Source organism: Oncorhynchus clarkii, chromosome 5, assembly GCF_045791955.1.
Source record: "Oncorhynchus clarkii lewisi isolate Uvic-CL-2024 chromosome 5, UVic_Ocla_1.0, whole genome shotgun sequence".
NCBI lineage: Eukaryota > Metazoa > Chordata > Actinopteri > Salmoniformes > Salmonidae > Oncorhynchus > Oncorhynchus clarkii.
Window position 1 is genome coordinate 12,803,222 of NC_092151.1, and position 15,300 is coordinate 12,818,521.

Sequence of the window (15,300 nt, forward strand, 5' to 3'; positions counted from 1 at the left end):
CGTTGTTGCCAGTGATGCCTTACAACAGGCCTACAAGCCCTCAGTCCAGCCGCTCTCAGCCTATTGTGGACAGTCTGAGCACTGATGGAGGGATTTTCGGTTATAACTTGGGCAGTTGTTGTTGCCATCCTGTACCTGTCCCGCAGGTGTGATGTTCAGATTTACCGATCCTGTGCATTTGTTGTTACACGTGGTCTGCCACTGCGAGGACAATCAGCTGTCCGTCCTGTCTCCCTGTAGTGCTGTCTTTGGCGTCTCACAGTACGGACATTGCAATATATTGCCCTGGCACATCTGCAGTCCTCATGCCTCCTTGCAGCATGCCTAAGGCACGTTCATGCAGATGAGCAGGGACCCTGGGCATCTTTCTTTTGGTGTTTTTCAGAGTCAGTATAAAGGCCTCTTTAGTGTTCTAAGTTATCATAACTGTGATCTTAATTGCCTTCTGTCTGTAAGCTGTTAGTGTCTTAACGACCGTTCCACAGATGCATGTTCATTAATTGTTTATGGTTCATTGAACAAGCATGGGAAACAGTGTTTAAACCCTTTACAATGAAGATCTGTGAAGTTATTTAGATTTTTACGAATTATCTTTGAAAGACACGGCCCTGAAAAAGGGATGTTTCTTTTTTTGCTGAGTTTAGTAGCCTTACATTAGTCTAAAATAATAAAAACATGTTTATTGTAAAGGTGCATTTTATGGTGAAAAAAATACACTACATGACCAAAAGTATGTGGACACCTGCTTGTCGAATATCTCATTCTAAAATCATGGGCATTAATATGGAATTAGTTCCCCCTTTGCTGCTATAACAGCCTCCACTCTTCTGGGAAGGCTTTCCACTAGAAGTTGGAATATTGCTGCGGGGACTTTCTTCCATTCAGCCACGAGCATTAGTGAGGTCAGGCACTGATGTCGGGCGATTTAGGCCTGGCTCGCAGTCTGCGTTTTAATTATTTCCAAAAGTGTTCGATGTGGTTAACGTCTGGGCTCTGTACAGGCCAGTCAAGTTATTCCACACCGATCTTGACAATCAATTTCTGTATGGACCTTACTTTGTGGACATGGCCATTGTCATGCTGAAACAGGAAAGGGCCTTCCCCAAACTTTTGCCACAATGTTGGAAACACAGAATCATCTAGAATGTAATTGTATGCTGTAGCGTTAAGATTTCCCTTCACTGGATCTAAGAGTCCTAGCCCGAACTATGAAAAACAGCCCCAGACCATTACTTTGCAGTTGGTATTATGGATTCGGGCAGGCAGTGTTCTTTTGGCATCCGCCAAACCCAGATTTGTCCGTCAGACTGCCAGATGGTGAAGCGTGATTCATCACTCTAGAGAACGTGTTTCCACTGCTCCAGAGTCCAATGGCGGTGAGCTCTACACCACTCCAGCTGACACTTGGCCTTTCGCATGGTGATCTTAGGCTTGTGCGCATCTGCTTGGCTATGGATACCCATTTCATGAAGCTCCTGACGAACAGTTCTTGTGCTGACGTTGCTTCCAGAGGAACTCGGTAGTAAGTGTTACAACCAAGAACAAACTATTTTTTACGCGCTTCAGCACCTTTTGTCCCGTTCTGTGAGCTTGAGGAGCCTACCACTTCGCGGCTGAGCCACTGTTGCTCCTAGATGTTTCCACATCACAATAACAGCCCTTACAGTTGACTGGGGCAGCTCTAGCAGGGCAGAATTTTGACGAACTGACTTTTTGGAAAGGTGGCATTGTATGACTGTGCCACGTTAAATGCCACTGAGCTCTTCAGTAAGGCAATTCTACTGACAATGTTTGACTTAGGAAATTGCATGGCTGTGTGCTCTATTTTATACACCTGCCAGCAACGGGTGTGGTTGAAATAGCCAAAATACACTAATTTGAAGGGGTGTCCACATACTTTTGTATAGACAGTGCCTTCGGAAAGTATTCAGCCTTTTTCCACATTACGTTACATCCGTATTCTAAAATGATTCAAATAATTCCTCAGCTATCTATACACAATACCTCATAATGACAAAGTGAAAACAGGTTTTTAGACATTTTTGCGAATGTATTAAAAACAAAATGTTTTTTTCCTTATTTACGTAATTATTCAGACCCTTTGCTATGAGACTCGAAATTGAGCTCAGGTGCTTCCTGTTTACATGGATTATCCTTGAGATGTTTCTACAACTTGATTGGAGTCCACCTGTGGTAAAGTCAATTGATTGTACATGATTGGGAAAGGCACAGACCTGTCTATATAAGGTCCCACAGTTGACAGTGCTTGTCAAAGCAAAAACCAAGTCATGAGGTCAACGGAATTGTCCGTAGAGCTCCGAGACAGGATTGTGTTGAGGCACAGAACTGGGGAAGGGTACCAAAACATTTCAGCATTGAAGGTCCCCAAGAACACAGTGGCCTCCAACATTCTTAAATGAATTAAGATTGTAACCAAGACTTCCTAGAGCTGTCCGCCTGGCCAAACTGAGCAATCAGGGGAGAAGGGCCTTGGTCCAAGAACCCGATAGTCACTCTGACAGAGCTCTAGAGTTCTTCTGTGGAAATGGGAGAATCTTCCAGAAGGACAACCATCTCTGCAGCAGTCTACCAATTAGGCCTTTATGGTAACGTGGCCAGATGGAAGCCACTCCTCAGTAAAAGGCACATGACAGCCCACTTGGAGTTTGCCAAAAGGCACCTAAAGGACTCTCAGACCATGAGAAACAGCATCATGCTGTGGGGATGTTTTTCAACTGCAGGGACTGGGAGACTAGCTCAGACTGGGGCGAAGGTTCACTTTCCAACAGGAGAACAACCCTAAGCACATAGCCAAGACAACACACGAGATGCTTTGGGACAAGTCTCTCAATGTCCTTGATTGGCCCAGCCAGAGCCTGGACTTGAACCCGATCGAACATCTCTGGAGATTGATGAGAAAATAAAAATAATTTAATACATTTTATAATAAGGCTGTAACCTAAGAAAATGTGGGAAAAGTCTGAATACTGTCTGAAGGCACTGTATAGTGTAGCTTCCCCAAAGCTTCAAAATCACTCACCGCCTACGAGAGAGACGCATGCTAGATAGCTAGACTACAAGCTATCTAGCTCTAATGTTGGCCAACTTAATCTTGTTGTTAACATCTGGGTGGCATAACAGCTAAACTAAACTTGAATTTAGACTTATCGTTGATGAAACGATCGGAGCAGACCCTGTACTGACAACTGTCTGGGTTCAGGTCTTGACGGGGAAAAAGGTGTATTTTTTTTGTCAGTTGTCTTTCCTGCCTTGTTAGAACATCCAAATACGGCACAGAAATTAAGTAGTTTTAGGCATTGTTACCATGCAGCTTGGAGTAGCTGTTGTTGTCGGAATAATTGATTTATTGATCTTCCAACATGGCCGCCAGGAGGCATTGTAGGTCACCTGGCAACCCTCTATATTAAATCATATTTGAATCTAGTTATATCTAGTTGGGTATCTTCTAGTTAATATAATTAAATCTACTTTGAAGGCGACTGTGAAAGTGATGGGATAATTGAAGGAGTCAGGACTTCAGCTTCATGGCCCCAGAAAGCCTAGTTCACTTCAGGGCCCATTGCAATAAAACCTGAACAATTGCAATAGACATTTTACTCAAGTCGACGTTCACCTTGTGACGTGCAATTCTCCAGAGTACACTGCTATTTTTCTATCTCTATCTTCTAAAGGCACTGACTTTTGGAGACATTTGGAGAACGCCATAAAAATAACGACGAGGTTGCGCTTCATCCATCCGCGAACACTGTGTCCCAGCTAATGACTTGTTGTTTTGTTTGTTGTCGTTGTTTGATATCTGTCTTCCCTTTTCATCATTTTTTTCATTATTTTTCATGTCATCTGTCCACACTGTGGGGTGAAGTGCTGACAACGTGCCTTTTTGCAGAGTGGCTGCGCTGGTAGTAATTTAAAATCCATAACTGTATAAAAGGGGTCTCATTGAGACAAATGAGAGTGCTGCCTGTGGTATTACATCTAATGAGGGGCCTCGGCGCTCTGCTCTGTTTGCACAGCACCGTCCTCCTCCTAATGAAGTAGCAATATGGCTGCCTTTTATTAAAGCATGAGTCGACTGTGGATGTCTCATAGAAATGCTCTCTATCTCATTGAAATGTCCCCGCACGCACGCACGCACACACACACACACACACACACACACACACACACACACACACACACACACACACACACACACACACACTCTATAATTACTGGAATGGTCATAAATCCCCCTTTTGTGATTATTTGTTTACTTTTATTACAGTGGCATGTTTTTTATCGTTATTTGCTATTATATACACTCAGTGGCCAGTTTATTAGGTACACCACCCCATTCACGAAATTGGTTCGCTCCTACAAACAGTGAGTCACTTGGCCGTGGCTTGCTATATAAGACAGGCATTGAGGCATTCAGTTACCTAAGAGACTTTGAGCGTGGTACGATCGTCGGTGCCAGTGTGTGCAGGTTCCAGTATCTCAGAAATGTCCGGCCTCCTGGGCTTTTCACACACGATAGTTGCGTCCTGCTGATGGTAGAGTCAGGATGAGGCGTAAGCAGCATGAGTCCATGGCCCCATCCTGCCTGGTGTCAATGGTACAGGCTGGTGGCAGTGGTGCAATGGTGTACGGAATGTTTTCATGGTACACGTTAGGTCCCTTGATCAAAATCAAATCAAATTGTATTGGTCACATACACATATTTAACAGATGTTATTGCCGGTGTAGCTAAATTATTGTGCTCCTAGCTCCAACAGTGCAGTAATATCTAGCAATACACAACAATACACACAATACCAATTGAGCAACATTTACATCCCCCCGAATAATTCAGTCTGTTCTGGAAGCAAAGTGGGGGTCCGACCCGATACTAGATGGGTGTACTTCATAAACTGTGTGTGTACATTTGCTATTATCGCTTTTTAAAAAACAACAAGATCAACATTTCATACTGAAGCATTTTCTCTTTTTATGTGGTGGACACATTTTGTTGCTACTGAGGTTTTATTATTGTAGGAACTTGAATACGTGTATAAAGACCCTGTGAGGGCAGTGAGTGATTGGGAGGTGTGCAGTGGAAGGAGACCCTGTGAGGGCAGTGAGTGATTGGGAAGTGTGTGGTGGAAGGAGACCCTGTGAAGTGCTGAAGGGAATAGAGACTCGGAGACACAGGAGATTGTCCTGTTGATTGGCGTGTCTATCTTCCCTTCATCCATCCGGCCCCCCTCCATCTCATTTAGTTTGGAGGAAGTGGAAATGTGTGGTCGAGTGTGTTTGTGCATGTGTGAGTGTGTGCATGTGTGTGTGAACATTGTGGGTGTGTGTGTGCCCCTACATGCCTGTTTGAGAATGTGACCGTCTTGTCAGGGAACCGTTCCTGGGCCCAATTATCTGTGGCCAAACTGAGCCCATCGAGGCTGGAGGTAAGTCCACCAAGCCCCTGTGAGCTACCATCGCTCCACTCCCCACAACCCGTCTGGCCCTATTGATGTTAGCAGGCAGGGTCTGGAGAATAAGTGCTGCGAGGCAGTATGTCAGATCGGTTTGATGTACTGAGTGAAAAGGAGGGTTGGATGGTTGGAGCTCAGAGATGGAAGGGGGTTGGGTTGCCAGGTCGGAGTTCAGAGATGGAGGGGGGTTGGGTTGCCAGGTTGGAGTCTCTGGGAAGGGGAGGCCCCAGGTGTGGAGAGTCCCAGCCAGGGAGGCAGGAAGTGTCAGGGTAGCACAGAGCTCAGCTCCGACAACCAACCGCACACACACACACGCACGCACGCACGCACGTATAGCTGTTATGAGGTTGGGAAGGAGAGGGCTGGGGGGTGGGGGAAGTTACAGCAATTAAAACTAAGGTGTAGTCCACAGGGGTTTAGTGGTGGTGGTGGTGGGGGGGGGGGGGGCAATAAGGCAAATCGCACGACAACTTGCACTCTGGGACAGGGCACACACACACACACTACATCCCTCCATCCATCTCCTCCCCTTCGAAATCTGTTTCCTATTCCTGGGGCTGAATGGCTAAGCTGTCCATGTGCCTAAATAATGATGGATGATTATTGCTCTCCGGACTCATGACGACGAATGCGCTTGTTAAAACGAACAACCCCATAATTTCTGTGAAATAGCTTCTCTGCATCATTCTGAGTGACGAATTCTAATAGATGCTTTCCTATGCAAGTGCTTGGCTACTTATGCTATTAATACTACTACTACATAGTCTAGTGACTATTAGAATTGTGTATGATACCACTTAAAATGAAGGACATTTTATTGTTTTATAAGTTTCTCTCCTGTATTTTTTCATCTTTAGTTTGTTGTTTTGTCAGGGCTTAGATGTCTCAGCCTTTCATCTGTCTTTTCTAGTGTGCTGTTTGCAAGTGTTTTAAGTCCTTGTTGTTTTATTAGAAGGCTATGTAATGCACTACTTCATTTAATATACATACTGTATTTGCATGTGTTTCTAGTTTTTACTGAATGTGTGTGTGTGTGTGTGTGTGTGTGTGTGTGTGTGTGTGTGTGTGTGTGTGTGTGTGTGTGTGTGTCTCTCAGTTTTGTATGCATGTAACACACATTCAAAAAGTAAGTGGAGTGCTTGGCCTCACAGTGCCAACTCATCCTTCCATTCTGACTCCCCTCCCAGTCGCATCACAAATAAACACATCATTTATCCGTTTCAAATGTCAACAACAAAAACAACAACATTTCCTGCCATAGGCATGTCGTTGTCATGTACAGGGGAACTGCACTAAGACCAATCCTTAGAAGACTTAGACTTATAGTAAGATCAAATCCATTTTGACATATTTCTTTAAATGCAATTAGTTTTATGGGAAATGAAATAACTAAACCCCATTCTCTGGTGAGAAAGAGTGATCGGCGCCTCCCCATCCCAGTAGATAGGAGGAGTGGAATGACAGGCGGATCTGAAGTAGAGGGTTGGAGATGGTGCAGGTGCACACCCCTCCTTCTTCCCCCCATAGCTCTCAGCTGTTGAATCATTATTACAATGATTCATTAGAAATGGTATTGACAGGGCAAAGCCCCTGGAGTTGGGAATGGTATTGACAGGGTAGAGCCCCTGGAGTTGGGAATGGTATTGACAGGGCAAAGCCCCAGGCTTTTGACAGGGTAAAGCCCCTGGAGTTGGGAATGGTATTGACAGGGTAAAGCCCCTTGGTGTTGGGAATGGTATTGACAGGGTAAAGCCCCTGGAGTTGGGAATGGTATTGACAGGGTAAAGCCCCAGGCTTTTGACAGGGCAAAGCCCCATGGAGTTGGGAATGGTATTGGCAGGGTAAAGCCCCTGGAGTTGGGAATGGTATTGACAGGGTAAAGCCCCTGGAGTTGGGAATGGTATTGACAGGGTAAAGCCCCAGGCTTTTGACAGGGCAAAGCCCCATGGAGTTGGGAATGGTATTGGCAGGGTAAAGCCCCTGGAGTTGGGAATGGTATTGACAGGGTAAAGCCCCTGGAGTTGGGAATGGTATTGACAGGGCAAAGCCCCTGGAGTTAGGAATGGTATTGACAGGGCAAAGCCCCTGGAGTTGGGAATGGTATTGACAGGGCAAAGCCCCTGGAGTTGGGAATGGTATTGACATGGTAAAGCCCCTGGAGTTGGGAATGGTATTGACAGGGTAAAGCCCCTGGAGTTGGGAATGGTATTGACAGGGCAAAGCCCCTGGAGTTGGGAATGGTATTGACATGGTAAAGCCCCTGGAGTTGGGAATGGTATTGACAGGGCAAAGCCCCTGGAGTTGGGAATGGTATTGACATGGTAAAGCCCCTGGAGTTGGGAATGGTATTGACAGGGTAAAGCCCCTGGAGTTAGGAATGGTATTGACAGGGCAAAGCCCCTGGAGTTGGGAATGGTATTGACAGGGCAAAGCCCCTGGAGTTGGGAATGGTATTGACAGGGCAAAGCCCCTGGAGTTGGGAATGGTATTGACAGGGTAAAGCCCCTGGAGTTGGGAATGGTATTGACAGGGCAAAGCCCCTGGAGTTAGGAATGGTATTGACAGGGCAAAGCCCCTGGAGTTAGGAATGGTATTGACAGGGCAAAGCCCCTGGAGTTGGGAATGGTATTGACAGGGTAAAGCCCCTGGTGTTGGGAATGGTATTGACAGGGCAAAGCCCCTGGAGTTGGGAATGGTATTGACAGGGTAAAGCCCCTGGAGTTGGGAATGGTATTGACAGGGTAAAGCCCCTGGAGTTGGGAATGGTATTGACATGGTAAAGCCCCTGGAGTTGGGAATGGTATTGACAGGGCAAAGCCCCTGGAGTTGGGAATGGTATTGACAGGGTAAAGCCCCTGGAGTTGGGAATGGTATTGACATGGTAAAGCCCCTGGAGTTAGGAATGGTATTGACAGGGCAAAGCCCCTGGAGTTAGGAATGGTATTAACAGGGTAAAGCCCCTGGAGTTGGGAATGGTATTGACAGGGTAAAGCCCCTGGAGTTGGGAATGGTATTGACAGGGCAAAGCCCCTGGAGTTGGGAATGGTATTGACAGGGTAAAGCCCCTGGAGTTGGGAATGGTATTGACAGGGCAAAGCCCCTGGAGTTAGGAATGGTATTGACAGGGTAAAGCCCCTGGAGTTGGGAATGGTATTGACAGGGCAAAGCCCCTGGAGTTGGGAATGGTATTGACATGGTAAAGCCCCTGGAGTTGGGAATGGTATTGACAGGGTAAAGCCCCTGGAGTTTTCAGATTCCTGTATTGTGTTTCTGTTGGGAGTCTTGTATAAGCCAGGCTTGGGGAAATGAAAGGGATTCAGAAGAGCCTAAATCAATTGAAATGAAGATGAGAATAGAACATGATGAATTTGTCGTTAGATAGTCTTGAGGTCACAGAATTTGTGCACAATGTTAAAGAAATGTAATTATAATTCAATTCCAGATTTGAAAGAATGATCTTAATATTTAGCCTACCACCACTTAGGCTAATAGCCTATCTTGCCTTGCTATCCTGAAAGGCCCTGAGTGAATGGTTCATCATTCTGTGATTGTTTACAGCCTAGGCTGTAGGATTGCCAACGCCAACCTTCTAGGTTTGACCTGAACCATAATCTCCCAGAATTCAGCATTTTGAGAGATTTTTCTAATGATGGTAGGTGGAATTATACATGAAATCTATGAGTATTTTCAGAATCTGGCAACCCTATGATTTGTATTTCCTGAGGGGTGTGTGGGTTCAGGCGCTTAAAAAAAAAAATGGTATTGAAAATAATACCTTCTGTATTTCTAAAAACCCGGTATAAACGGTATATCGCCCAAGCCTAGTTTAGTCTCATGTTTCCTGAGAGGTGTGTGGGTTCAGTCTTCTATTTCCTGAGGGGTGTGTGGGTTCAGTCTCATATTTCCTGAGGGGTGTGTGGGTTCAGTCTCATATTTCCTCAGGTGTGTGTGTGTTCAGTCTCATATTTCCTCAGGTGTGTGTGTGTTCAGTCTCATATTTCCTCAGGTGTGTGTGTGTTCAGTCTTGGGTGACTCAGGCCATGACTCAGGCCCTGACTGGAACTGTTTGTTGCTAAATGGAACCGGCCAGCTTCATAAGCCCACGTTAGTCATCCGAGTGAGTCAGTAACCATCAGACTAGCTTTGCCCTTTCAGACCGCAGGTCAGCGTTTCTTGTCACAAATCTTGTTTTGGAGGCAGCTCTGCAGTGGTCACTAGCTGGCACAGTCACAATGTCATGAAATCTGATTTTTAAATCTAACATTAACTCTAACATTTAGCCACACTGCTAACCCTAATGCCTAACCCTAACCTTAAATTAAGACCAATTTTTACAATTTAGCCAATTTTGACTTTGCAGCAGGCCTATCTAAGAGGAAAACTCTTAGTTCTGCCTCCAGGACAAGACTCATGACAATAAACGTCAACCTGCTTTCAGAGCAGGGAATCCAAAGCCAAGGGAAAACACTTGATTCAAAACCTTATAAACTGTCACAAAGCTGTCTCCTCATCTAGCCTGTAGACTATTTGCGGTTTGTGTCAAGTCGTTTGGCCTAATCTTTTGAGAGGGATCATGACAGTTTATGGCTTGGCTAATACTAGTAGAGAGGTCTAGTGAATAAGAGTTGGAGGTCAGTTTTACAGTTATTATTTAACTTCCTCAGTTTCATAACAGATGTGTGTGTGTTTAATGCATGTGTGTGAATGTGCATGCTACATGTGTGCTGTTGTCATGGTGACATAGTTACATCAGTGCCTGTGCCTCCCTCCCTCCCTCTCTTGAATTATTATAATTTGTTCTACTTTTTACCCCTTTTTTCTCCCCAATTTGGTGATATCCAATTGGTAGTTACAGTCTTGTCTCATCGCTACAACTCCCCTACGGACTCGGGAGAGGCGAAGGTCGAGAGCTGTGTGTCCTCCGAAACAAGACCCTGCCAAGCTGCACTGCATCTTGACACACTGCTCGCTTAACCCGGTAGCCAGCCGTACCAATGTGAACTCCAGTCTTTTTTATTGTATCACACCTCGCTCCTCTCACCTTTCACTTGTTTTTCACCACACCTGAACCACCACCTGCCCACCGCGTCCCATGGTGGCCCCAAAGCATCATGGGAGCCAAGGCCTCACCCACCAGGTGCCACCGACTCACCCTCATCTGCTGCCATGGCGACCAGTGAGCTGAGTCAGTAATTGGTTGTCCACCCGGGGGTGGAGGTCTTGGGGGACTACAGGCTTGAAGCTCTCTGCTGCCTGGCACTCTTGTTTGTCCCTCCATCTGGTTCCACCAGGGCCTCAACACGGCTGTGGTAGCCCACCAGGGAGCAGTGCTAATTTCGTCAACAATAACTATGACGAATAATACTCATCAACAACCTATTTTTCCATGCTAAAACTATGACGATAACAAGACGACATGCCCTGGGAAAAAACTATCTTACAAATTACTTTATATTTTAGTCGACGAAAAAGTGACGAGGTGAGAATTTCACATGAGACTATGGACAGTTAATTTCACGTGAACATTTTTATCCATGTTGTCCAATCAGAAGCATGCATGCAGAATATTCCATGCAATCCTCTCATTGGCAGAATGGACATCTTGCAGTTGCACGGTCTGATTGAGCTTTTCTGGGCAGCTCTCCCACAGCTCCCAGGAGGTCACTTCAGTCACTCGTCAATCTTTTGTACTGATGCGAAGGCAGGACACTGGACCTCTAAATAACCTCAACTAGAAACAATGTTTACTCTCTCTCTTACTTTCATGTAGGCTGTTTATTTTTGATCACATCAGAAACTCTATTTTCCAGTGTGAACTGTTATTCATTCATCTGTTGCTGCTCTTGCTCCGCACTTTTTTCCTATGAGAAATGTTGACTATTATGAGTACAGTAATACTTCAGGCATTTTTGTAAAGCTCAAATTATCCTGTTTTCAAGGAAACCTCTGTTATTTACCCCCTTGAGGGTTATGATGGGGAGAAAATCTGAGCTGTAAATTGTTTAATCTGTAGCTAATGCTTTATAGCCTATATGCTTATTTACGGCTGGCATTGGTTACAATGCCGCAATGTTGCCAGCTAAGGTATACCAGGCGGTAGTAGGCCTAGTTGGACAAGGCTATCTGAATGTGCACATGATGGAAGTTAGAGGTAGCCTAAATATTCATTATTTAATAGAAAAAATGCACTCAGTATTATGTGACTAAAATGACTGTGACTAAATCTAGACAACAATTCTCCAGAGTTTTAGTTGACTGAATAACTAAAACTAAAGAAGGATTAAATGTAACTAAGTCTAAAAGACATGTTAAAACTAAGACGTAAACTAAACCTAAAATAGCTGCCAAAATGAGCACTGTCAGAGAGCACCCTGGCTGGGTATGACTCTCTCCTCTGTCTACCAAAAACCCAGGCCCCAGCCTGCTCTGTTGTTGTCCGGCCTAGTTGCTAGTCTGAGCTCTCCTGGGCCCCTGTGTTACTCATTCTCTCTCTTTCTCTCCAGTTTCTTGCTTTCTTCCCATCTCTCTTCCTCTCTCTCTCTCTCTCACTCCCTGCACCTCTCTCTCTCTCCCTGCACCTCTCTTTCTCCCTGCATCTCTCTCTTTCTCCCTGCACCTCTCTCTCTCTCCCTGCATCTCTCTCTTTCTCCCTGCACCTCTCTCTCTCTCCCTGCACCTCTCTCTCTCCCTGCACCTCTCTCTCTCTCTCCCTGCACCTCTTTCTCTCTCTCTCCCTGCACCTCTCTCTCTCTCTCCCTGCACCTCTCTCTCTCTCTCTCTCTCCCTGCACCTCTCTCTCTCTCTCCCTGCACCTCTCTCTCTCCCTGCACCTCTCTCTCTCTCTCCCTGCACCTCTCTCTCTCTCTCTCTCTCCCTGCACCTCTCTCTCTCTCTCCCTGCACCTCTCTCTCTCCCTGCACCTCTCTCTCTCTCTCTCTCCCTGCACCTCTCTCTCTCTCTCTCTCTCCCTGCACCTCTCTCTCTCTCGTTGTACCCCTCCACCTTTCTTTTTCCCTCTTTTTTTCCCTCACTTCTTGCTCTATCACATAGCTCTCTCTCACTCCACCACTATTTCTCTCTCTCTTTTTCCTTTTTTTGCTCTGTACGTTCGCTATTCCTTCTTTCTCTTCCTCTCACATCTCTCTCCCTCCCCCTCTGTCTGTCTTTGTTAGTTACCCCTTAGTCCCAGGGCCCTAATCCAGGGGTCCCGACTCCCCGTGTTGGAGGGACACAGCTGAGAGAGAGAGAGGTGGCCAGGCAAAGCCCCTGCCTGCCAGCCTTCTATCCCCTCTCCCCCTCACCTCTTGCCCCATGCTGATCTGTGATTCCCCTGGCCTCCCTAGTATCCCCCACCCACCCCCCTCTACCCGTTTCCCGCTGGTCCCCTTGGATCCTGCCGCTCGCTCCCCTTTCACTGTTGCCCATATGTTGGGGCAGCCCCCCCCCCCCCTCCCCCCCAGGGCCCTGTTAACACTGCTCAGACACACACACACACCCCTCCCTACCCTACCCACCTCCTCAACCAAACTCCCACCACACCACCGCCGGCTTCATTTGTTGCCATTGTGTTATTTTCTTTTTCCCACTCTTCTATTTTTTTTTAATCCTCGCTGGTACAATTGTCTTTGATTGACCCGCTCCCCCTGTCAATGTCTCTCTCTCCTCTACTTCCTCTATCTCTCTTTCTCTCTGTCCTCTACTTCCTCTATCTCTCTTTCTCTCTGTCCTCTACTTCCTCCATCTCTCCTTCTCTCTGTCCTCTACTTCCTCCATCTCTCCTTCTCTCTGTCCTCTACTTCCTCCATCTCTCCTTCTCTCTGTCCTCTACTTCCTCTATCTCTCCTTCTCTCTGTCCTCTACTTCCTCTATCTCTCCTTCTCTCTGTCCTCTACTTCCTCTATCTCTCCTTCTCTCTGTCCTCTACTTCCTCTATCTCTCCTTCTCTCCCTCCTTTCTTTGTCCCCCTTTACACCTTAATAGATATTTTCCTTCACCTCCTTCTCTGCCCTCTGCCCTCATCTGTCTCTGATTTCTCCAGGCCATGCACTGTTATATGGTGTGGCGCAGTTAATACTTAGATTTATAGGCTCCTTTAGATGTATAAATGTTCTCTCTCTCTCTCTCTTCTCTCTCTGTTCTCTCTCTCTCTCCCCCAACAGGAAACTCTTCAGACAGTCCCCAAGTTCTGCTTCCCCTTCAGTGTGGACAGGTACGTTTGTTATAACACACACTCCCTCCCCTCTCATCGTTTGTAATGCCGCACAGCCGGCAGCCGTGTTCTCCGGAAGCTTTTTGGAGAGTTTAAGGTCCTAGACCCCCATAACACACACACACACACCACCCCTCTAGGGAAGTAATGTGTCTCTTCAGAGTGTGATTTACCAAACGCAGCTGGTGGCTAGGCCCGAGCTCTCTCCTGTCCCCCACTTGGTTGAGAGGGAGCTACTTTTAACTATGTTATTATGGCCTATCAAATACTCCCCCCGCCCCCAAGTACAAAAGTACATTTTAGAATTTGTCTCAGTAAACTAATACTAAATGATACTATAGTTAGTTTGTACCTCAGACTGACAACACATACAGTATGAGACTTAAAGGTACACTATGCAGAAATCGCTCCACCATTTCCTGGTTGCTAAAATTCTAATAGTTTGCCTCATTTCTGTTTTATGTGCCGAAATATCAAGTATAGTGTAGAGAATCATTGTACCATCTGAACCGCTGTGAAATATATTTTGAATAACCACAAAATATTGTATTTTCAACAGTTTGAAGCTGGTGTACAAAACCCAAAGTAAAAGATGCAAAAACAAAACTCAAGACCGGGAAGCATAGAAAAGCGCACATAGAACTTATCTACCACTTCTTAGACTTGCTTTCAATAATAATGACATCTATAACTAGTTGAATTTGGTTGGGTCACCCAAAAAGTTACATATTGCAGCATTAACTCCACAGCTACACACTAGCTTGCCCTATTCCTTAGCTTGACAGTTATCACACCTTCAACAAGAGAGGTGGTTTGGTTACTTGGAAAATGAATGTTCTCACCTCTTACACAGTTTCCACACAATATGTTACAACCTGCATCATTAGAGAGAGAACACTACTCTGGTGCTAGTGTAGTCCCTGAGTGCTATCGCCATCTACAGGAGAGATGAGGAATCACACGCATGGTGACTGCAGTCACCCCAGTCAATATCAACAGGAGTGACACATACAGTGGAGGAGAAGGCAGGGAGGCAGCGAGTGGGAGGAAAACTGTGTGTTTGTGTGTGTGAAGCTGTTTGACATTCCCTCCCGCGTCCGTCTCTTTCTCTTGACACTGGCTCTACTTGCTCATGTTGAGAAATCCATGGGTCAGAAGTAGCTTCACTATCACCTCCACACAAACACACACACACGCACACGCACACGCACACGCACACACAGCCCATTATTCCGACCTCTTGTCACACGAGAGAGAGGCTGCCCGCTAGGCTTCTATAGTTAGCCATGTGACACGCTGACTCAGGGCATTCTTGTCACCCCGGCTACTGGCCATGCCACGCATCCACACACCCACCCACACATCAATCCACACAGCCACCCACACATCCATACAGCCACCCACACACCCACTCACACATCCACACACCCACCCACACATCCATATAGCCACCCACACATCCACCCACACATCCACACAGCCACCCACACATCCATCCACACACCCACACACCCACCCACACATCCACCCACACATCCATCCACACACCCACACACCCACCCACACATCCACACACCCACACAACCACACATCCATATAGCCACCCACACAGCCACCAACACA

At 46.2% G+C, this 15,300-nt stretch overlaps 1 protein-coding gene across 4 annotated transcripts in view; it reads left to right on the forward strand.

Moving 5' to 3' along the window:
- Window positions 1-15,300, forward strand: part of LOC139408363 (DENN/MADD domain containing 1A) — a 160,487-nt gene that overhangs the window by 49,700 nt on the left and 95,487 nt on the right. For all 4 annotated transcript variants that reach the window (XM_071152147.1, XM_071152149.1, XM_071152148.1 and 1 more), the window contains exon 4: window positions 13,628-13,677. In XM_071152147.1, coding sequence (XP_071008248.1) covers window positions 13,628-13,677 — 50 coding nt within the window. The remainder of the gene's footprint in view (window positions 1-13,627; window positions 13,678-15,300) is intronic.